This window comes from Gasterosteus aculeatus, chromosome 7 (assembly GCF_964276395.1).
Source record: "Gasterosteus aculeatus chromosome 7, fGasAcu3.hap1.1, whole genome shotgun sequence".
Taxonomy (NCBI): domain Eukaryota; kingdom Metazoa; phylum Chordata; class Actinopteri; order Perciformes; family Gasterosteidae; genus Gasterosteus; species Gasterosteus aculeatus.
Genome location: NC_135694.1, coordinates 10,369,483 through 10,393,712, shown reverse-complemented (window position 1 = coordinate 10,393,712; position 24,230 = coordinate 10,369,483). Strand labels below are relative to the sequence as shown.

At 43.0% G+C, this 24,230-nt stretch overlaps 2 protein-coding genes across 6 annotated transcripts in view; both read right to left on the bottom strand.

Moving 5' to 3' along the window:
* Positions 1-988: 988 nt before the first annotated feature.
* Positions 989-18,191, bottom strand: LOC120822521 (uncharacterized). Of its 5 annotated transcripts, none has more exons than XM_078105686.1 (5): positions 18,088-18,191; positions 17,257-17,958; positions 1,739-1,864; positions 1,608-1,657; positions 989-1,479 (listed from the first exon to the last, which is right to left on the bottom strand). In XM_078105686.1, exons 1-5 carry the CDS (start codon positions 18,179-18,181, stop codon positions 1,360-1,362), a joined length of 1,092 nt encoding a protein of 363 aa, XP_077961812.1. In that variant the 5' UTR covers positions 18,182-18,191; the 3' UTR covers positions 989-1,359. The 5 variants fall into 5 exon arrangements, 2 of the variants coding, with proteins under 2 accessions (XP_077961812.1, XP_040038226.2); XM_040182292.2 differs by lacking the exons at positions 17,257-17,958; positions 18,088-18,191 and adding exons at positions 1,948-2,649; positions 2,779-2,867; XR_005712693.2 differs by lacking the exons at positions 989-1,479; positions 1,608-1,657; positions 1,739-1,864 and adding exons at positions 15,852-16,581; positions 16,688-16,731; positions 16,818-16,941.
* Positions 18,192-23,820: 5,629 nt separating this feature from the next.
* LOC120822525 (immunoglobulin kappa light chain-like) overlaps positions 23,821-24,230 on the bottom strand; it is a 28,742-nt gene continuing 28,332 nt past the window's right edge. Inside the window, exon 4 of the mRNA XM_078105690.1 lies at positions 23,821-24,218. Within this exon, the coding sequence (XP_077961816.1) occupies positions 24,130-24,218 (89 nt within the window). The 3' untranslated portion in view covers positions 23,821-24,129. The remainder of the gene's footprint in view (positions 24,219-24,230) is intronic.

The window sequence follows — 24,230 nt, the reverse complement described above, 5'->3', positions numbered from 1 at the left end:
TACATCCTACTCAGGAAACACCATCACATGCTCACTGCCACCTATTGAGTCAAATATGTTTATTGCGCGACTTGTTCACATAATTAGATATGTATGATTAAAACAAATTAAATAAGGTGAAAGTACTTCGTATTTCTATCGAATATATAAGTAGTTTTGTCAAAGCATCTTTTTATGGTATAATTATATCAAGTACATTCAGCTGCATATGGAGACATAACAACATACTAAATAAAAAATAACATTCAATAACCTTACTTTATTATATTGACATGTAAATGTATTAATCACTGTTCTTTATCTGTATATTCATTACCATGTAATGCCATCTCTTTTCCTCCTTAACATATGCGGACACTTGTTGTCTGGTGTTTTCATGGTTTTGCACTTGGCGGCTCAGTTTACAGCAGTTGCACAAGTTTAAGGGGGGAAAATATGGTAGTCTCAAGCTAATGTAAACACTTTGAAAGCATCTCTCTTGAGTCAATGTTTAGTTGGTCTGTTCTGTGCTACTATAGAAACATGGCTGTGAAACACAAAAAACGCTGTGATTAGGACCAGCTCCCTTTGTAGATTTGAAGCACTCATTCTAAGCTAATGAAAAGATTCTTATGTTCAGGTGATTAAACTAATGACAATATTTCTTTTAAGCTGTCGAAGGATATGATCTGATGGGGGGAATCCAGCAGTTCCTTTCACCTGCTGTAGGTTGAGGGTAAACAAACGGGTTTTGCTTGGTTTTAATGCTGCCTTGCTGTAAAGTAAATTTCCTCTTGTGAGACTGAAAAGACCACTTCACTATTCCAGCGTAAGTCAGTGTTTTGACCTAAATTCATCAGCAACGGCAGCGGTCACAAAAAAAGCTCCTTCCTGTTCCTTTCACCACTTGTTGGGTGGGGTCAACCGACCTCTCTGCTGAACACGCGTAAAGATCCCCTGAGATGAAGACTCACACTAAAAAATCTTCTACTTCCAAGTAGTGCAAATTGTGATTCAATTTATTTATTATCATTGATGACATCAATTTCACATACAAAAAACATTTGATTTGGTTATAGAAAACAACGAAGTTGAATACAAAACATATCAGATGACCTGGATGCTGTTGGATCTGAGCGTTTAAATATAATGGTTAAAACATGGAAAGCATTTAATGATACAAGTTATAGATAATTTGAAGATAACTGCTTCTGACTCCTCAGAGAAGACATACGTATCATATATATGCACATTATGGAAGAAATAGACAGATTTGACTGTCTGCAGAGCACATAGAAGATATAGAATCTTAGTTATATTCAACTTGTATCAAAATCTTCATTACAGTTCAAAAGAGAAAACCTTGTCATATGTCGAGTTCTACTGCTTCACGCTGTAGTAAACACATTCACTCCAGGTCTGATCCGTCTGTCTTCTTGATCCGTTGTGCAGGTGGACACTTAAAGCCGCGTAATACAGGATTTCTTTGTTTTGGTAAACCTGGTAATGAATCACATATTAGTTAATCATTATTACTTGAAACAATATACAGGAAAAAAATTGGATTGAACAAATTAAAATAAAAACTGTCTAAATTGAAAGGCAGCAGTTAAATAGTTTTTATTCACCTTTGCATTTGCCGTGGAGGGTGCAGGATATGTTGAAATATCTTTAAATTCTTTAAAACAGAAAACACTCTTTAATTCAAAAAGCTGCATTAAGTGAAACCCAGCTGCCAGATACAAACAGCTATGGTTACCTGTGCTTTGGAAGCTGTCTGTCTTTTTCATCATGCACACTGAAAGAGCCAGTAAAACAACTAGGATGTTGCTGAATACCAAAGCGCCACTTGAAAAATAGACGAAGAAAGGAGAGTCCACCTCATCTGCAAAGAGATAGAGGGGCAGAAACATGTTTCTTTTAAGCACCAATAAGATAAAACAACCTCTGCTGAAACAAGTAACTTACCCTCAAAGTCCAGCTTGGTCCCGTCTCCAAACATAATGTGTCCACACGAGGCAACAACACAGTAGTAGGTTCCAGCATGAGACAGATTCAGGCTCTCCATCGGCAGGTTGTAGTCACAGGTGTGTGTTTGTGTGTTGGCTTTCCTCTCACACTGATCAGTGCTGCCTCCATCAGTGTAAATGAGTGCTGGATGAGATTCTTCAGAGTCTTTGAACCAGTAAACACTGTGTTGTCCATCACAGGTCCCAGTTTGTACTGTACAGTTCAGAGTCACAGAGCCTCCTGGCTGGATGGTCTTTGATGGTGACTGATGGAGCAAAGCTGGGATGTTTGAACTAGAACCCTGTACACTGACAGTAGTTGTAGCTAAAAAATACATTTTGTATGCATTACCGCTTATACAATTGTAAGTAGCTGAGTCATTAATTTGCAGATCTTTTATCGTCAAGTGATTCCGATCATTTTCAGTATCCACTGTGAAACGTGGATTCTTGAATTCAGCATAAAATGTAGGTATTGTGTACCTGTAGGAGGACGAGATGAGCCTCGGTTTCTGTCCCAGAGTGTTTTTAAACCAGTAAAGCTTGGCTGCTGTACCGGCTTCATAAAAACATGTCAACGTCAAGTTTCGCCCAGTTTGAACTGATAGAAAACTATTCCCTTGATGAACAGATGAGGAGGAATCCAGGTCGGTCGTCTGAACTGAAGCGATACAAGAGAAGAAGCGATTACACTTCATGATACTATGAATCAACACATCTGAAGCAATGCCATCAGGAGTGGCCACACACTTTAAATGATTCAAACTGAAGTCACTAAAACACAACTCACCCATTTTCCCCAAAGACAAACATGTCAGATAGAAGATAAACTCTGCAGATGTCATCGTGTTGAAATGATTGTGTTGAATGAGAACAATCTTCATCCCTTCTACATTTTTCACTCACAAGACTGTGTTTGATTGGCCAAGAAAAAGTGGCAGTACATCCTACTCAGGAAACACCATCACATGCTCACTGCCTCCTATTGAGTCAAATATGTTTATTGTGCATCTTGTTCACATTATTAGATGTGTATGATTAAAACAAATGAAATAAGGTAAAAGTAACTCATATTTGTATCAAATATATGAGTAGTTTCCTCAATGCATCTTTATTTGATATTCTATTATTGATATAATCAAGTACACTGAGCCCTCTTTTCAAGCTGCAGTATAGAGACATGTGGCAACAATGTGGCAAATAAACAATTTCAATAACCGTACCTTATTATTTTGACATTTAAATGTATTAATTCCACTTCTCTATCAGTTTATTCATTAGCATGTAGTGCTACCAAAACTTTATAAACTGTTATGGACTAATTACTGGTAACTTAAATGAGACGCACATTGTTCACTTTCTTACTCATTCTTATATTTGGTTTGATACATGAACACAAATCCCCCCCTGACTGTAGTTGACCCCCCCCAACTATTCCCCTCTAAAATGTTGCATTTTATCCCCCATACACCTCATTCTTCTCTTTCCAGGGCTGTGGTGCATTGAACTTCAGAGGAAGTATCGGGGTAGTACTGTCTTTTTTTCATCCTTAACATATAGCGGTACATAATTCACACGTTGTCTGGTGTTTCCACGCTTTTGTACTACGGTGGCCTCCAGGCAGGGACGTGCACAGATAGACCCCTTGTGGTGCTCAAGCACCTGCCCTTTTGCCCTGGACAAGAAAAGTGCCCCTTTTTTCTGGAGCCCAATTCTTTTCTTCATTCATCAATATTTAAGAATAAAAAAAAATTCCCTCCAGATGTGTTTTGATATTGGACGGAGCATTTATTTGAATTCTGGTGAGAATTTCACCCTGACATGCTCCGTGGCGCTCATAAGCCCCCGCCGCCCCACCCCCCCCCCCATCCTCCTCCTCCTCCTTGTGCAGTGCTGAGCGTCAAACGGCTGCAGCTTCGGACAAACAGACTGTTGACTTTAAAGCTGCTTATGCTTCAACTCTGTCAGAAAACAGTAAAAAAAAACAACATGTGTGTGTTGTCAGCTTTATAGATATTATGTAAGTCACTCTTTTATATGCACAACATTGATTTATCTTATTTAAACAAACAACAAATGTGATGTTTACAATGCTGTGTGGCTGTTGCATTGCAGTATTTTCGAGAGACTACAGAAATAAATGTCATATACAAAGTATTTTGGGTCCAACTATTTTCTGCTGAAAGGCAGCTTTTACAGTTTTTCTCGATTGTTTACACACATTTTCTGAAAGAATGCCTCATATTCTCAGAACTCTACACACAAATTTAAAAAAAACACACACACAATGGGAAAAACCCCTCAATTCTCCTGCAAAATGAAGAAACTCATCCATCTCACAAGCAATATTTTCCCAGGCCAAGCAGCGGGGGAAATATCGCCTAGCATGGCGATTCCAGCTATGAAAAGCATCCGCTGCTATATCTCCACATGCGTCCTCCATAGCTTGGAGAAGAGGTATATGCGTTTGTGGATTTCGGTCATACACTTTCCATCTCCAGGCAGAAAAAAATTCCTCAACAGGATTAAGGAATGGAGAATATGGAGGGAGATGAACAACTAAAACGCGTGGGTGGGCAGTGAACCAGTGACAAACCAGAGCAGCCCTGTGGAAACTTACGTTGTCCCAAATGACAACGTACCTGAGCTGCTCTGGGCCATCTGCTTGATCTGGTGGAATGAGTGGGTTGTGTAGGGCATCCAGGAATGTGATCAGATGGGCGGTGTTGTAGGGGCCAAGAGTAGTATGGTGATGGATGACGCCGTGGTGGGTAATCGCTGCACACATTGTGATGTTCCCTCCGCGCTGGCCAGGGACTTCAACAATGGCACGCTGGCCGATGATATTCCTTCCCCTCTTTCGTCTTTTTGTGAGGTTGAACCCAACCTCATCAATGAAGATGAACTAGTGCTCCACTGCAGCCACCTCTAGCTCAAGGACTCTCTGAAACACACATGACAATATCAGAAATAGACACGGAGTGGTCACTATTGTGAAGCACAATCATTATGATTACAATATTGAAATATGTATAATTTACTGTATACAGTGTTGAGAGTATGCATCAATTGTGGGACTCACTTGCACATAGTTATATCGCAATTCTTTGACTCTTTCTGAATTGCGTTCAAATGGCACCCTGTAGACCTGCTTCATCCTGAGATGATTTATGCGCAAGACACGGTCCAGTGTTGATAAGCTTACCCTATCAATATTTTGAAATATGTCATTGTTTTCTATTATTTTTCTTTGTATTTGCTGTAATGTTTTCTAGGACCATGTTTATGATTTCAGTTTCCTGTTCAGGAGACAGAACACGTTCCCGACCACCTTGTGTTGGTAATCTTTCAGTTCTGCCAAACAAATAGTAAAATACTGTAAATACAAAGTAGGTATACATTTCCTAAATATTTGAAACATACTTTACAGTATTTTTACAGTCCTATAGAACAGTCCACAGGCAATACTGTACTACTGTACTCATTGAGTACTGTATTGATATGCAGTACTGCAATTCTCTAGTGAGAGTAGATTTCTTACCTATTCTCATTTCGGAAAGTCCGGATGATGGATGATACAGTGTACCTGCTCAGATTTGTCTGTACTCTTTGCCCAGCCTCCCTCATTGTTAGACCATGGTTGACCACATGATCAACCAACGTGGCTCAGATCTCACCAGAGATTACGGTCCTTGGCCTTCCTCGTCGTCGTCGGCGGCATCCATTGCTCCATTGAAGAGCCCACCTGTTGCCCTTTTATGCTAAAGCTCTGATTTCTAATTTTAAAACTGTGTGACGAGTGTTTGCCCTTGTGATGAGTCAGTGTGCATATTTGAATGGCAGTGTGTTCCTTGTGAAAAGAAGATATTTTCTGCATGAAAAGTGTGCCAAAAGCAGAGAATTGTGTGTAGTGTTTTGAAAAAAGTGTGTTTTAGAACTGCGATTTGAGTGTAAAGCAGGAATTGTGCTTGTAGTTTAGCGGAATTGGTTCAAGGGGTTGGTGAATGAGTTACATGTTGTGGTCATTGTGTCTCAAGTACCAGAATTTGTGTGTAAACAATTGAGAAAAACTGTAACTTCCTATTTATAGTAACAACACCTTCAAACTGTAACATTATTGATCATAAAGTACAGCCTCTCGTACCTTATTGCCTGAGTACAATTTGGCCTTGTGAATCCTCAAAGACCACCAATGTTGGTCACGGAGTCCCACAAGGTTCTGTACTTGGACCGATCTTATTTACCCTCTATATGCTTCCTTTGGGCGATCTTATCAGGAAACACCGCATAAACTTCCATTGTTATGCAGATGATACTCAACTGTATCTGTCGATCAAGCCAGAAGAGACGGACCAGTTAGTTAGACTTCAAGAATGTCTTGGAGACATCAAAACTTGGATGACCGGCAACTTCCTGATGCTAAACTCAGAAAAAACAGAAGTTATCCTGATAGGCTCAGAGCGCCTTCGAAGCCAGCTGTCACGTGATACAGTTTTTATAGATGGAATTGCTCTGGTACCCAGCAGCACCGTCAGGAATCTGGGAGTTCTCTTCGACCAGGATATGACCTTCAACTCGCATATAAAGAAGACTTCAAGGACTGCCTATTTTCATCTACGTAACATATCAAAAATCAGGAACTTCCTGTCTCAAAGTGATGCAGAAAAATTAGTTCATGCGTTTGTCACCTCCAGACTGGACTACTGTAATTCTTTGTTATCAGGCTGCTCTTGTAAATCTCTTAAGCCTCTCCAGTTGATTCAGAATGCTGCAGCACGTGTATTAACAAGAACTAAGAAAAGGGATCATATCACTCCTGTATTAACTTCTCTGCACTGGCTCCCTGTTAAATCAAGAATAGATTTTAAGGTACTTCTCCTCACCTACAAGGCACTTGCTGGTGAGGCACCGTTGTATCTTCAAGAGCTTGTAACACCGTATTGCCCTACAAGGCAACTGCGCTCCATAGATGCTGGGTTACTTGTTGTTCCTATGGTTTTAAAAAGTAGGCTGGGGGCCAGAGCCTTCAGTTATCAAGCTCCTCTTTTGTGGAACCAGGTTCCACTTTCAGTCCGGGGGGCAGATTCGGTCAGCTCTTTTAAAGTAAAACTTAAAACGTTCCTCTTTGATTCTGCCAGGTAAGTCCGGACCAGCCCTTAGTTAAGCTGCTATAGGCTTAGAATGCCGGGGGAATTCTTAGGACACACCAAGCTCCTCTTGCACGCTCTTGTTCTACCATAATTCACGTTTTATTAATGCACATGACTAATTCAGCTTCTTTCCGGGAGGTTTTTTTTTGTGCTTTCTTCCCTATCAGGTCTCCGTAGATCGTGGTTCCTTCGGGACCCTGGTCCTGACACCTACCGTGGCCATGCTGACGCCTGCTGCTGCCATCATCATCATCATTATTTTAGATATTAATCATATTACTTTACTCATAAACCGACATTACCCTCTCCTAAAATCTCTGCGCTCTCCCTCCACACAGGCTTCTGTGGATGGTGGTTCTATGTGATGGTGGTTGCCCCTGCAGTGGTCCTGCTGTGCGCCTGGCTTACTACTCACAACTACTTCATTACTATCATTTCTGTCATAGGAATTGCATGTATTATACATTGTTCATTCTGTACACATGGCATCCATTGTTAGTCTGTCCATCCCGGGAGTGGGATCCCTCCTCTGACGTTCTCCCTAAGGTTTCTTCCCTTTTTTCCCTCTTGTAAGGGTTTTTTCATTTTTTGGGGGAGTTTTTCCTGTGCCGATGGTGGGTTTCGGGGCAGAGGATGTTGTATGTGTACAGACTGTAAAGCCCTCTGAGGCAAATTTGTAATTTGCGATAATGGGCCCTTAGTTAAGCTGCTATAGGCTTAGAATGCCGGGGGAATTCTTAGGACACACCAAGCTCCTCTTGCACGCTCTTGTTCTACCATAATTCACGTTTTATTAATGCACATGACTAATTCAGCTTCTTTCCGGGAGGTTTTTTTTTGTGCTTTCTTCCCTATCAGGTCTCCGTAGATCGTGGTTCCTTCGGGACCCTGGTCCTGACACCTACCGTGGCCATGCTGACGCCTGCTGCTGCCATCATCATCATCATTATTTTAGATATTAATCATATTACTTTACTCATAAACCGACATTACCCTCTCCTAAAATCTCTGCGCTCTCCCTCCACACAGGCTTCTGTGGATGGTGGTTCTATGTGATGGTGGTTGCCCCTGCAGTGGTCCTGCTGTGCGCCTGGCTTACTACTCACAACTACTTCATTACTATCATTTCTGTCATAGGAATTGCATGTATTATACATTGTTCATTCTGTACACATGGCATCCATTGTAGTCTGTCCATCCCGGGAGTGGGATCCCTCCTCTGACGTTCTCCCTAAGGTTTCTTCCCTTTTTTCCCTCTTGTAAGGGTTTTTTCATTTTTTTGGGGAGTTTTTCCTGTGCCGATGGTGGGTTTCGGGGCAGAGGATGTTGTATGTGTACAGACTGTAAAGCCCTCTGAGGCAAATTTGTAATTTGCGATAATGGGCTGTACAAAATAAAATGACTTGACTTGACTTGTTTTGTCCTGTTATTCAGTTATTTATTAAATTTGAGTTAGTTTGTTAACAAAAATAAATATGTAAGTTAAAAATATAATACTGTGTTTTTGATTTAATTATTATTTTTAGTTTCATGAATCATTTTGGCGATGGGTTCCCTTTTGTTTTGATTTGAGCACTTGCCCCCCAAAATGTCTGTGCACGTTCCTGCCTCCAGGTAATGTAAAATATTGAAAGTATCTCTCAAGAGCCAACGTGTAGTCGGTCGGTTCATGGCTGTAGAAACACTGCTGCCTTTGTGAAACACTAATACCTTTGTCAAGAGGACGAGCTCCGCTTGTAGATAAGCTAATGAAAACACATTCTTAATTTCAGGTAGTTAAAGTAATGACAACATAATCATCGATATCGTATTCCATTCTTGCTCATAGATCCCCTGAAATGTCACATGTTGTTCCTTAACTCCCGCACCCCAACCCCCCAAAACGCCCCGTCTGCTCTCAATGGCTCAGGAGGAAAATAGGCGGCGCCTTAAAGGTAATTTTTTAACCATTGGAAAGAGATACAATGATGGGGGGAACGGAGCAGGCTCGGGAGTCTAAAAACGGGTTTTGCATTATTACGTTGTATTTCTGCAAAGGGAATTTCCTTTTGTGAGACAGAAAAAACTACTTCACTCATCCAGTGTTAGTTACAGTTTTGAACTGAAGATCATCAGCAGCAGGCTGTTAGGTCACAATAAAAAGCTCCTTCCTGTTCTTGTCACCAGTGGCGGATTTAAGAAATTTGGGGCCCAAGGCAAAGGCAGGCCTGAAGCCATCTGAAATCAGAAGACAACACACAAAGCAGCAGATCAATTATACAGATATATACATAACAGAATACACATGTATTATTTTTACCAGCAGGTTCTCTGATAGAATACTTAGGATGCTCACATACATCAAATTCATTTTTTTTTGCCCAAAGAAACTACGAAGGGAGAGACCAGGACTATTAAATATAATAGTCAAGACATATAAAGCATTTATTATGTTTAGTGTAGAATTGTAATTTGTGTGTTGTTAGATATTAGTTATTACATTAGCAAGTTAGATGAAGTGAATGCAATATGAATCAAACACAATGTATAGTCATGTAAATCATATAAACACTGTACACATTAACATTCAGTCACAATGTGATGTTAATACCTGGGGACGGATGCTAGTTGCCGTCCTTTATGGATTTCTCTCAGTCTTCTCCCCAAAGAGGGTCTCTTGGGAGTTTTTTCTCCTGTCAGTTAGTAGATGAGCAACTGAATGAAAGATAGCCGAGTGAGGCAAATGTCTTGTGTTGGACCACATGAACTGTTTTAGATCTTATGATGTAGTGTGATGAACTGTGATCATTTATGATGTGTTGTAATTAAAGTGTACTAGTTATAAGATGAAGACTTAAACTATGCATGGTTTGTTATATTCACCCATCCGCAGCCAAGCCCCCCCCCCCCCCCCCCCCCAGTTAATATTGTGCACGGTCGTTTTGAAGGGTTTTAAATATCCTTACGCCATTTGGCTTTTAAATTGATAAGCATCTTACCCGTGCTGGCCCAATTTTGGGTCATTATTAACTTGTCTTTTTTAAGTACAGGTGCACCTCTTTTATTGTGTTTTAGGGCTGTTTTACGACTATAAGTCTCTTGGACAACTTTTGGTCATTTAGTTGTATTTTGAGGTTTACTGTTTTTAACTGTAGTTTTGATGAAGAGACTATGAGCCCTGAAACAAACACACAAGCTCTTTTTTCCAAACACTCGGTTCCCCTTCAGGGACTACCGCTGCGTGTAATCGCAGTGGGAACGCCCTCAGCGTGACGCGTCTGAAGCATGAATGAAATCAGTCAATGGAGAGAAAGAGCGTACGGCGAGTGACGTCATCGACCAGGAAGCTATAAATATCCCCGGAGCACACAACACGCCAGCTTAAAAGTTACTTCTGCCCAGGTGGAGGCACATGATGATGTTGAATTGAGATTATCCAGTTCTGAGGATCTGGATGTCGAAAGTTTTGCATCAGAGGAAACTAGTGTCTCACATTATACTGCAAATGAAGAAGGTTTGATGGATGTGTTATCTCGCGCTTTTGAAAAGCTCAGTATCGAGCGGCCAGCTGATAGACAGGATTCTATAATTAGAAGCAAACTTGATGATAGATTTCTGTCTGCACGACCTCAACCTTCTCGCCGGTGCTTACCGTTCTTCCCAGACCTTCATGATGAGGTTTCAAGGACCTGGGTTAGACCGGTTTCTAGCAGAATTTACACGAATCAATCTAATGCTTATGAAAAAAAAGCACCGGCTCTTCCATCTAGAGAGACGGCCTTCTCGGGGCAGGACTGATCTGAGGACAGTCATTGTCGCCAGGAAGGCCGCGTCGAAAAAGTCCTGACGGGCTGAACGTCAGGACTCTGAGGGTGGTTCCCCATCGGGAGAGACTTGAGTTCACCGCACAAGAACACGGTGCCCTGTCTTTCCCGATGCCCTCAGGGGTCTGCTCTACTAACCCTGCCTACACAGGGCGTAGAGAGGCTCGGCGAGCGATTTCCCGAGGACGCGATTTCCCGAGGACGCCCTAACCCCTCCGAGGAGGGTTGTGGAGTGTTCAGACCGGCTGTTTCCTGCCAGTATGTTACAGGACGCTGTGTCTGTCACTCGGGATGTAGGCTCAACGCCAAGAAGAGTGTTCTTTCTCCATTACAGACAACCACTTTTCTCGGTGTAGCGTGGGATTCGACGACGATGCAGGCACAATTGTCACCTGCTCGTGTTGCTTCGATTCTCGCCGCAGTACATCAAGTCAAGCTAGGCCTGTCATCCACTGTAAAACAGTTCCAGAGACTGTTGGGTCTCATGGCGGCTGCGTCCAACGTGATATTTTTTGGCCTCCTGCACATGAGACCGTTAAAGTGGTGGCTCAGAACCAGAGGATTCTCCCCGAGGGGAAATCCGCTTCGCATGATCATGAGTTCGCGACGGTGTCATCGCGCCCTGGTTATGTGGAAAGATCCTTGGTTTCTGTCCCAAGGCCCTGTGTTGGGAGCTCCTTGTCGTCGCGTAATGCTAACGACGGATGCTTCTCTCACGGGTTGGGGGGGCGATCATGAGTGGTCGCCCCGGAGAAAAGAGTGGAGTGTTCAGACCAGCTGTTTCCTGCCAGTATGTTACAGGGCGCTGTGTCTGTCACTCGGGATGTAGGCTCAACGCCAAGAAGAGTGTTCTTTCTCCATTACAGACAACCACTTTTCTCGGTGTAGCGTGGGATTCGACGACGATGCAGGCACAATTGTCACCTGCTCGTGTTGCTTCGACTCTCGCCGCAGTACATCAAGTCAAGCTAGGCTGGTCATCCACTGTAAAACAGTTCCAGAGACTGTTGGGTCTCATGGCGGCTGCGTCCAACGTGATACTTTTTGGCCTCCTGCACATGAGACCGTTACAGTGGTGGCTCAGAACCAGAGGATTCTCCCCGTGGGGAAATCCGCTTCGCATGATCATGAGTTCGCGACGGTGTCATCGCGCCCTGGTTATGTGGAAAGATCCTTGGTTTCTGTCCCAAGGCCCTGTGTTGGGAGCTCCTTGTCGTCGCGTAATGCTAACGACAGATGCTTCTCTCACGGGTTGGGGGGCGATCATGAGTGGTCGCCCCGGAGAAAAGAGTGGAGTGTTCAGACCAGCTGTTTCCTGCCAGTATGTTACAGGGCGCTGTGTCTGTCACTCGGGATGTTCATCCAGAGGCCAGCCTCGAGAGGCTGGTTCCCTTAGTAGAGTTCCTGGCGGAATGGGAAATGCTTCCCAATGTTTCTCAGTGGGGAGAGAAAAAGAAAAGAAGATAGTTGGCCTAGCACTGTCACCCCGCACGTTCACGAAGTGTATGGATGCAGCTATAGCTCCGCTCAGGCTGCAGGGCATCCGTATTCTGAACTATATAGACGATTGGTTAGTTCTAGCTCAATCGGAACATCTGACGGTTCGGCATCGAGATGTCGTTCTTGCTCACATCAAGAGGTCGGGGTTGAGACTCAACGCCAAGAAGAGTGTTCTTTCTCCATTACAGAGAACCACTTTTCTCTGTGTAGTGTGGGATTCGACGACGATGCAGGCACAATTGTCACCTGCTCGTGTTGCTTCGATTCTCGCCGCAGTACATCAAGTCAAGCTAGGCCGGTCATCCACTGTAAAACAGTTCCAGAGACTGTTTGGTCTCATGGCGGCTGCGTCCAACGTGATACCTTTTGGCCTCCTGCACATGAGACCGTTACAGTGGTGGCTCAGAACCAGAGGATTCTCCCAGAGGGGAAATCCGCTTCGCATGATCATGAGTTCGCGACGATGTCATCGCGCCCTGGTTATGTGGAAAGATCTTTGGTTTCTGTCCCAAGGCCCTGTGTTGGGAGCTCCTGTCGTCGCGTAATGCTAACGACAGATGCTTCTCTCACGGGTTGGGGGGCGATCATGAGTGGTCGCCCCGCTCAGGGTCTGTGGGAGGACCATCACCGTCTATGGCACATGAATTGTCTAGAGATGTTGGCAGTGTTTCAGGCCCTGAAACATTTCCTCCGGGACCTAAGAGGCCACCATGTTCTTGTCCGGACAGACAACACATCGGTGGTCTCCTATATCAACCACCAGGGGGGTCTGCGTTCTCGCCCGCTTTACAGGCTGGCACGTCAGATCCTTCTGTGGTCCCAGGGGAAAATTCTCTCTCTCAGAGCTATTTATCTCCCTGGGTATTTGAATCAGGAGGCAGACATCCTGTCAAGGCAGGGGCCGAGGCCCGGGGAGTGGAGTCTTCACCCCGAGGTGGTAGAGCTCCTATGGGGACATTTCGGTCGTGCCGAGGTAGGCCTATTTGCGTCCCGAGAGACATCACACTGTCCACTGTGGTACAGCCACGCCTGTACGCTTTTCCCCCGATCGCTCTGCTCCCAGGAGTTCTGGAGAGGGTTCGCCGGGACGGGCTCAGTCTCCTGCTTATAGCCCCGTTCTGGCCGGCCCGAGTATGGTTTTCGGACCTAGTATCTCTCCTCGACGGCTCTCCCCTAGAGATACCGATCAGGAGAGATCTGCTCTCTCAGGCAAGTGGGTCGATCCTTCACCCCCGTCCAGAGCTATGGAGGCTGTGGGCTTGGCCTCTGAGGGGGCCCAGCTCATAGATTCTGGTCTCTCGGCTGAGGTCGTTGAGACCATCCTCCAATCCAGAGCTCCCTCCACGAGGAAGTTATATGCCGCGAGGTGGAAGCTTTTCACCTCTTGGTGTGGAGAGCGCCAGCAGGACCCAGTCAACTGCCCGGTTGGTACGGTGCTGGATTTTCTGCAGGACCGTCTCTCCACAGGGTTATCCCACTCCACACTGAAGGTGTATGTGGCGGCCTTAGCTGCTTACCACGCCCCTTCAAGTGGAGGTTCCCTTGGGAGACACCCACTTATATCTCGCTTCCTTCGTGGCACCCTGAGGCTGAGGCCTGCAGTTCGCACAAGGGTACCAGCTTGGGATCTGGCCGTCGTATTAGAGGGTCTCTCCCTTGCTCCTTTCGAGCCCATCGAGGAAGTTTCGGAAAAGCTTCTTACTCTTAAGACTATCCTTCTTCTTGCTATTTCATCTCTAAAGAGGATTGGTGATATTCAAGCACTTTCGGTGGCTCCCTCGTGTCTGGAATTTGCTCCTGGTATGGTTAAGGCCTTTCTCTGTCCGAGACCAGGTTATGTTCCTAAGGTGCCAACCAATTTGGTTGGACCTATAGCTCTGCAGGCTTTCTGTCCTCCGCCTTTTCTGACGTCAGACCAGAGGAAACTTAATTTGCTGTGCCCTGTTAGGGCTTTAGATGCGTATGTCCACAGAGCCTCTCTGTGGAGGAGATCGGAACAACTGTTCGTCTGTTTTGGGTCACCTAAGAAAGGGTGCCCTGCATCTAAGCAAAGGATGAGCAAGTGGGTGGTCGAGGCCATCTCGCTTGCTTACGGTTCGGCCCATCAGCCTCCACCTTTGGCTGTAAGGGCTCATTCCACCAGGAGTATGGCGGCCTCTACAGCTCTTCTTTCAGGAGTTTCTCTTCAGGACGTTTGTGATGCGGCAGGCTGGTCCTCACCGCACACTTTCGTCAGTTTTTATTCCCTTGACCTTAGCTCCACTCCAGGGGCTCAGGTTCTCTCGTCGGTTTGTGTCTCCTGATGACACACGACGGGGATTTGGTCGTATGGGGGTGTGGGTATTGCGTTCCCACTGCAATTACACGCAGCGGTAGTCCCTGAAGGGGAACGTCCGGGTTACGTATGTAACCCTAGTTCCCCGAAGGGACGGACGCTGCGTGTCCTGCCATACTCTCGGCATCCCCTTGGGTCGCTGCTTCAGTAACTTTTAAGCTGGCGTGTTGTGTGCTCCGGGGATATTTATAGCTTCCTGGTCGATGACGTCACTCGCCGTACGCTCTTTCTCTCCATTGACTGATTTCATTCATGCTTCAGACGCGTCACGCTGAGGGCGTTCCCACTGCGATTACACGCAGCGTCCGTCCCTTCGGGGAACTAGGGTTACATACGTAACCCGGACGTTTTGTTGCAGCGTGCACAATGAGCTGCGTGCAAAGAATATTCTGTGGTTTCTTTGTCCCCACTGTGTATGTGATGTCAGCAATGAAGGGCTGGTTTGAATTGTGGAAACTTTGAAAGCATATAAACCCCCCAGCACCGCAGACATTTGAGTGAACACAACGTTTACGGCTGTACAACACTTCAAAATCACTATGATATTTGAGTTGTTGAGTTGAGATAATGTTATAAAACGGGTAGATAAAATCAAGCATTCTGATTGGTTGGGAGTGACGGGGTGTACGGCATTGACACCTAATGTACTTTACACCTGTTACGTCGCTGAACGTTCAATGTCACTCAAAATAACAGATTTTGCGGCGTTATTTGTCATTTCATCTTTTTTACCCTGTGGCGATTGCCAAAAAAAATGAAGACCAGAAACGCAGCTAATGACCAGTTTAGGGCAATGCTGGCTTTTACAGTTGATTTAGGGCATCTTTTAGACAAAGTGGACGATTCACGTAATAAGAAATCATAATGAATGAGAAGGTGTGAGATCTAGCTAGGAGACCTGGGATGTTTTCAGACGACGCATAAATGAATGTCCATCTCCTAGCGAATCATCAACAAACCTTTGGTGCGAGGCTAACAAATGTGATGTTTGTGTGTTAGCATAGCAACAGTACGCGGACTATTTGTCACGGGAGAACAAGGATTAAGACCCAAAATGCAATCACAGGAGCCAGTATAGATTTACCAAATGTATTGGTAAAAGTTATTATTTCACACTTGAAACAATTGTTGGTATTTCATATTGACTCATAACATAGGATCCAAAAGGACTTACATCACAATAAAACATAAGCTGACGTGGAATGTTTATGTATGCGTGTGGTTTAACTACCATCATGATTTAAGTTTAGCAAACAACTCACAGCAGCAAGCTGACGAACATAAGCCCTTCAAATAGAGATCCAATGAATTAACTTAATGACTCAGTGTATCTTAAAGCCAAAGGCATGTTGACTCAGTGTGGACGAGGGTCTTGCATCTTACTTTAGTCCTGTAACTGTTCGCTGCATAATCCCCTTTTTCCAGTTTCTTTCCTTTCCTTCATAAAACAGCCTGTATATATAGTTATCTCTCACGTACAAGTATGAACATACAATGATTTAGCTAAAAGGTGAGTTTGATGGAAAAGTAACTTTTCCCTCTGAATACAGTTAAATCAGTCTGAGGCAATTGCAATTCCAAGTACCAGGTTGAATCAACACATCTTTTCAAAAAGGAGCAACAGTTGCTGCTTCAACACATAGTCACAAGAAAGAGAAAGTGATAAAATGACCTCAGCGTCTGCTTGGTACCCCTTTGAAGAACTTACACTCCTACTGCTTTATAGTTGAGTATGTGCATTCAAACTCTAGGTTGTTCCATTGTCTTACCACCGCATGTTCGATGTTTGATTCATTTCGTTCACCCTAACAAAAAGAGAAAAACCACAATATTTTACTTTATATAAAATAAAACTGTCATGAATCACTACTGTGCCTGATTGTTTGAATGATAAAACAACAGTAATCTTACCTCTGCATTTGGTGTGGAGGGAGCTGAACATCTTGCATGAAACTCTTAAACAGAAAGAAAAGTTCTGACACTATAAGAACGTGTGAAGTGAGCGCACACTGTCAGACACACAAAATAGTTGTTACAATACCTGTAACTTCACAGTGGTTTCTCTTTCATCATGCAAAGTAAGAAAACCAGAAGGACATTAAGGATGATGGTAAAAGTTAGAGCTCCACTCAACAAATACACCAAGATACGAGAGTCCTTCTCATCTGCAGAGAAACAAAAACAGCAGACATTACACAGCTTAAGTCTTAAGGGGAAATACAACAGTTGAATAAAAATACATCAAAAGGAATCTTACTCAGCTGATTATTACAATAAGACAATATTAAATGCTGCAATCTAAAAAAAACAACAGAAGACAGAAAGAACAACTAGGATGTTGGTGAATACCAAAGCGCCACTTGAAAAATAGAGGAAAAAAAGGAGAGTCCACCTCATCTGCAAAGAGATAGAGGGGCAGAAACATTTCTCTTTTAAGCACCAATAAGATAAAACAACCTCAGCTGAAACAAGTAACTTACCCTCAAAGTCCCGCTTGGTCCTGTCTCCAAACAGAATGTGTCCACACGAGGCAACAGCACAGTAATAGGTTCCAGCATGAGACAGATTCAGGTTCTCCATCGGCAGGTTGTAGTCACAGGTTTGTGTTTGTGTGTTGGCTTTCCTCTCACACTGATCAGTGCTGCCTCCATCAGTGTAAATGAGTGCTGGATGAGATTCTTCAGAGTCTTTGAACCAGTAAACATTGTGTTGTCCATCACAGGTCCCAGTTTGTACTGTACAGTTAAGAGTCACAGAGCCTCCTGGCTGGATGGTCTCTGATGGTGACTGATGGATTAAAGTTGGGATGTTTGAACTAGAACCCTGTACACTGACAGTAGTTGTAGCTAAAAAATACATTTTGTATACATCACCGCTTATACAATGGTAGGTAGCTGAGTCATTAATTTGCAGATCTTTTATCGTCAAGTGGTTCCGATCATTTTCATTATCCACTGTGATTCGTGGATTCTTGAATTCAGGATAAAATGTAGGTATTGGGTACTTGTAGGAGGATGAGATGAGCCTCGGTTTCTGTCCCAGAGTGTTTTTAAACCAGTGAAGCCTTGCTGCTGAACCAGCTTCACGAAAACATGTCAACGTCAAGTTCCCCCCAGTTTCAACTGATAGAAAACTATTCCCTTGATGAACAGATGAGGAGGAATCCAGGTCGGTCGTCTGAACTGAAGCGATACAAGAGAAGAAGCGATTACACTTCATGATACTATGAATCAACACATCTGAAGCAATGCCATCAGGAGTGGCCACACACTTTAAAAGATTCAAACTGAAGTCACTAAAACACAACTCACCCATTTTCCCCAAGAACAAACATGTCAGGTAGAAGATAAACTCTGCAGATGTCATCGTGTTGAAATGATTGTGTTGAATGAGAACAATCTTCATCCCTTCTACATTTTTCACTCACAAGACTGTGTTTGATTGGCCAACAGAAAAGTGACAGTACATCCTACTCAGGAAACACGATCACATGCTCACTGCCACCTACTTGATTCAAATTAGTTTATTGCGCAACTTGTTCACATAATTAGATACATAGTGTAGTGACCCTGTTCACCAGTGTGTTCTTTACGGGGTCACGTCATTCCACTCACGCTGGCCAATCAGGGGGGGTTGCGGTTCATGCTACACAGGGGGTGGCCAGTTATTGGGGAGAGGGTGGGAGGCGTGTGTTCCCGTGTTTTTTGGGGTCTAGTCAGGTTTGTGTTCTATGTTGTTGTTATTGCTGTCTGCGAGTATCGAGGGAGTGTACCGATAGCTTGCAGGTGTATGTTATCTGCTTCTGGAGAAACAAATAAAGGATTCCATTTAGAACGTCCTTTCGCCTGCGTGTGCTGAGTGACCCACTACACCCCGGCGCTGCAATATGATTAAAACCACTTAAATGTAAAAATAATTAAAAATAAAGTTTAAATAATTAAAATAAAGAAAACCATTTCCTCAAAGTATATTTACACTCAGCTCTCTTTTCAAGATACTTATGTCAGTTTATTCATTAGCATTTAGTGCTACCAAAACCATATGGACTGTTATGGACACATTAATGAATTACTTAAATGGGACACATGTTGTTCACTTTCATATTTATTCTTATATTTGGTTTGCTACATAATTGGGGTAATGCTGTTAGCCTCTTTTACATTACATTACATGTCATTTAGCTAATGCTTTTAACCAAGACGAAAGAGTGCATTTCAATCATAGGGCTTACAAACTCACAAACAAAAAAGTGCAATATCATCAAATAAACCGGTTACAACTTGCTATAGATAAGAGCCATCATAAGTACAATTTAAGTGCTACAGTTTGTTAGTCTTTTATGTCAAGGTAGAATCTGAAGAAGGGTGTCTTTAATTTGCGGCGGAAGATGTAAAGAGTCTCTGCGGTCCTGATTGATGGAGGAGTATTGTTGAGCTGCATATTGTGAGTCTCTCAAGAACTTTGTGTGTGATCTTTCTTGGGAAACTCGTGACCTGACCTATTTCACAATGGCATCCTGTTTGGAAGATAAATGGTAAATGGACTGTACTTGTATAGCGCTTTTCCAGTCCTCCGACCACTCAAAGCCACTCAACACTAAATTATATCACTCACCCATTCACACCCATTCATACACTGATGACAGGAGAACCATACACACAGTGACACCTGCCCATCAATAACTACCAGTGTTAATTTTGGCAGCTATTTTTGATTAAGTCTTAGTCTTTAGACGAAAAATGCATATTAGTTTTAGTCACATTCAGTCATTTTAATCCTTCTTAGTTTTAGTCTAGTTTTATTCACATTTAATAGCCATATTAAACTCCTTTTCTTCCCTACTCAGGCCCAGGGACCCCCTGTGTTGTGTCTATAACTGCATAATAGTCTAGCTTGCAGTACTTGGTTGTCCATCAGATTTCCCTCCTAGGACAGCTATATAGCAGGTCAGCAAACTTTTTGACTTGCGGGCCACAATGGGTTGTAAAATTTGACGGAGGAGCCGGGCCAAGAACAAATAGTTGTGTTTGTGTGAGCTGATATAAATGACATGTGAAAAATCATTACATGAAAGGATTTGGATTTTAACAAATAGCAAAGCATTTATTTGCAAGGTAATTTAACAAATTGGCAAAGGTGTAAAAACTTCATGAGGACCAGGGATCTAAACGCAACACTTTGTTGTCTTTGTCTATTTACAAAGTTTACAATGCTTTTGACATCGGAAACTTTATGGTCCTTTATTATTTCCACTGTCCCAACAAAAGAGACCTTAACGTCCTACAATCGTTGCAATACATTATTTTCTTGGCTTCAGAACCTGCAATGAGTTTATTACGTTAGACGTGTTTGAGAAGCCTGTAATGGACCGTCTCATCCAGCCGAGGAAAACGCTGCCAGAGAACAGAGCAGAAAGGTCCGACAGTCTGTTACAGTTTTTTTCAATCGCTAACAAGCACTTTCCCATACTTCAGAATTTTTTTCTAAACTCATAACACAGACTCACTCTTACTGCACCTCTCACTGCACCTCTTACTCTTCCTCTCACTGCTCCTCTTCCTGCACCTGCACCTCCTTCTTCACCTGCACCTCTCACTGGACCTGGTCTTCTCCCTGGGCCCCTTGCTCTTCCTCTTCCTCGTCCAAACATTACAGTGTTTGTCTTTTTCTGTTTCTGTTTCCAAAAACATCACTCCTCAAAGTCCTCCTTAAATAAGCCAGACTGGAATCAGCTGTTGTTGGCCCAATTTACCCAAAATAAATCAGCTGTCAATTATTCAATAGTTTGTTCATTATCAGCTGAGATATATTGTTTTTGAACTGATATCATTGCAGAAGCAGAGGTTTTTATACTGTATCTACGGTTTGGAATATTGTTTTTGCAATTGTGGGATGGTGTGTGTTAACATTTGTGAATACTACTAAAACAATCCATTGTTTTGTTGGGAGGTATGGCTTGTCTGTTAAGAAAAATGTAAGCATTGTGGACATGTGTTCACTGACTGCATATTGTGTGAAAACGACATGAAATGTGTGAATGGTATGGCCACAAAACGCCAATGCTGTGCTAATTGGGTTTAGAGTTTTGACAACTGTTTGGACAAACGCTTGTTAGCGATTGAAAAAAACTGTAAACAGGTCTTCATGTTTCTCTGAAGCAGCGCGGCTTCAGCCTGCTAACAGTCAGCTAAACCGAGACAGCTGAGGTAAACTAACGAAGCGCACGTCCAAACTCACCGAAGCGTAAAATAGTCATCGCGGTCCGTAGTCGGTGCACGAGAAGCACCTCTGCACGCGTTCTGGGTACCCTCAGGGTCAAGATCCGTGAAACACTTCAGTCCTCTACTTTTCCACTGTAAAAAGGCGTAGCGAGCACAATCAGGTTAGAGTGGCTGGACAGTTTATCAAAAGAGATTAGTACAGCAATACAGAAAGAGAGGATGAATAGCATGATTGAGCCTCCAAGATGCACCACTCAGGGGCATTAACCCAGAATGCTATCTTTTGAATGTTTAGAGGAAAACTGTTTCTATATTCCAACATTTATTCATGTTATAATAATTCTATGGAATTGTGTAAGTAGGGATGTAGCTATAGATACATCTAGGTAGGTAATGATTTACAGTTCTGAGGAAAAGGGGAAGCTAGAAAAAGGCCCACAGACAGTTAGGCCAGAAATAATAAGACTCCCAGCATACAAGGATGTAGAGACATAGAGACAGAAGAGTCTTTGCCATACTAAAGCTTGCAAAGGCAGGAAGAGATATTGTAGGGACACTAGCAGTGGGACACATGTGTGTAGGCGCTAGGAGACAGAAGTGGGTGGGGGGTAGTGAGACAGGAGCTGTGTCTCAAAGTCACTGGGCTGCATCCATGTAGCCTTCAGGAGCCTTAGCCGCGGTAGACTCGTGCTGCGTCCTCCAACAATCACATAGGCTGAACCAAGCGGTCTCTGAAATGGGACGGTCTTGCCTACGGGGGACTTTTTGCTTGCGTCACCAGCTTTACCTCCACTGCTTCCATTGCCTGGCAACCTGCTGTGTTTGACAGTAAAAACCTCAAAAGCCCCCAATTACAAAGTACAGATAAAAGGAGATCATTTTCTTATTTAATTTAGGAAGATATGCTTCTCCTCCGGAGAATGATATATTTCAGCCTGAGATAAGAACTTGTTTTGGTTATTTTAAATTCAAATTATATCAGTTAGGCCATGTACTTTCAGCTAAAAGTAATGATGCAATCTCATGGCAGAGGAGATTCCATTAATAAAAATGTTAGGGTTTCGGAAAGCTCTCGAGGGAGGCCTCACTCCTTTGTTCTCGTCCCGGCCGGAAACGAGGACACGAATGAGTCAATTCGTTTGAATTGAAAAATCAAAAGGTATTTAATAACTAAACAACGTTATAAGGAATGCAATTACAAAGTGAAATACTAAGCAAACAGTAAAATATTTCGCAAAATAGAGAATCCTCTGAGCAAGTCTAAAGCGACTTATCAAAGCGGCTGCAGGAGAATTCTAACAGTCTTTTCCCCACTTTGGTCCTTTGAAAACTCTTGAGGTGTGTCTTCCTTGGTGCATTTGAATGTCATTGGCTTCTTCTTCAAAGGGTCACCTCCTGGATTGTCCCCTTCACATCGAGGTGTGAAGCTGCAGCTGTAACCTGAAACCTCATCTGTCCCTCAAATTCCAATGCACTCAATGTAGATTCAGTTGGCTTTATGCCTTAATGAGTGAATTTAACAAAGCATACATTGTTTAAGTCTTCATCTTATAACTAGTACACTTTAATTACAACAACCCATCATTAATGATCCCCGTTCATCACACTTCTAAAACAGTTCATGTGGTCCAAATGTCCAAATGTCTCCGAGGCAAAGACATTTGCCTCAGTCGGCTGCCTTACATTAAGTTGTTCATTTACTACCTGACAGGAGAAAAAACTCCCAAAAACCCCTCTTTGGGGATAAAATTGGGAGAAATCCATAAAGGATGGCAATTAGCATCCGTCCCCAGGTTTTAACATCATATTGTGACAGAATGTTAATGTGTACAGTGTTTATAGGACTTAAATGACTATGAATTGTGTTTGATTGAAATTGCATTCACTTCATCTAATATGTTAATGTAATAACTAATATCTAATAACACCATCCATCCATCCATTTTCAAACCGCTTATCCTGCACACAGGGTCGCGGGGGGGCTGGAGTCCATCCCAGCCAACTTCAGGCGATAGACAGGGTACATTCTGGATTGGTCGCCAGCCAATCGCAGGGCGACACAGAGACATACAACCATTCACACTCACATTCACACATCTACGGGCAATTTAAAGTCCCCAATTAACCTGATCCCCAGAGCATGTCTTTGGACTGTGGGAGGAAGCCGGAGAACCCGGAGAGAACCCACGCAGACACGGGGAGAACATGCAGACTCCACACAGAAAGGCCACTGGGCGGAATCGAACCCAGGACCTTCTTGCTGTGAGGCGACAGTGCTAACCACCACGCCACCGTGCCGCCCATCTAATAACACACAAACTATAATTCTAACACTAAACATTATTACACATACTATAATTTCCTGACTAGGGGTGCACTTCTGGCTTAAATCCCTAACAGTTATCATTTCACACTTGAAACAATTGTTGGTATTTCAAATTGACAAATTAACATCCAAAGGGACTTTTACATCAGAATAAAACATCAGCTGATGTGGAATGTTTGTGTGTGTGTGTGGTTTTTCAACTACCATCATGATTTAAGTTTAGCAAACAACTCACAGCAGCAAGCTGACGAACATAAGCCCTTCAAATAGAGATCCAATGAATTAACTTAATGACTCAGTGTATCTTAAAGCCTAAGGCATGTTGACTCAGTGTGGACGAGGGTCTTACATCTTATTTTAGTCCTGTAACTGTTGTCTACGTCATCCCTTCCTTAGTTTTTTTCCTTTCCTTCATGAAACAGCCTGAATATATATTGATATTTCTCACATACAAGCACAAAAATACAACGATTTAGACTTTAAATGTACGTACTTTGATGGAAATGTAACTTTTCCCCTATGAATACAGTTAAATCAGTCTGAGGTGATTCCAGTTCGAAGTAACATGTCACAAGAAAGAGAAAGTGATAAAATGACCTCAGGGTCTCATAGGCCTGCTTTGTACCACTTTGAAGCACGTACACTCCTACTGCTTTATAGTTGAGTATGTGCATTCAGTCTCAAGGTTGTTTCTTTGTCTCACCGCCGCATATTGGATGTTTGATTCATTTTGTTCACCGTAACAAAGAGAAAGAGAAAAAACACATTATTTTACTTTATAGACAATAAAACAGTGTCTTGAATTACTACTGTGCCTGATTGTTTAAATGATAGAACAACAGTAATCTTACCTCTGCATTTGGTGTGGAGGGAGCTGAACATCTTGCATGAGACTCTGAAGGAGAAA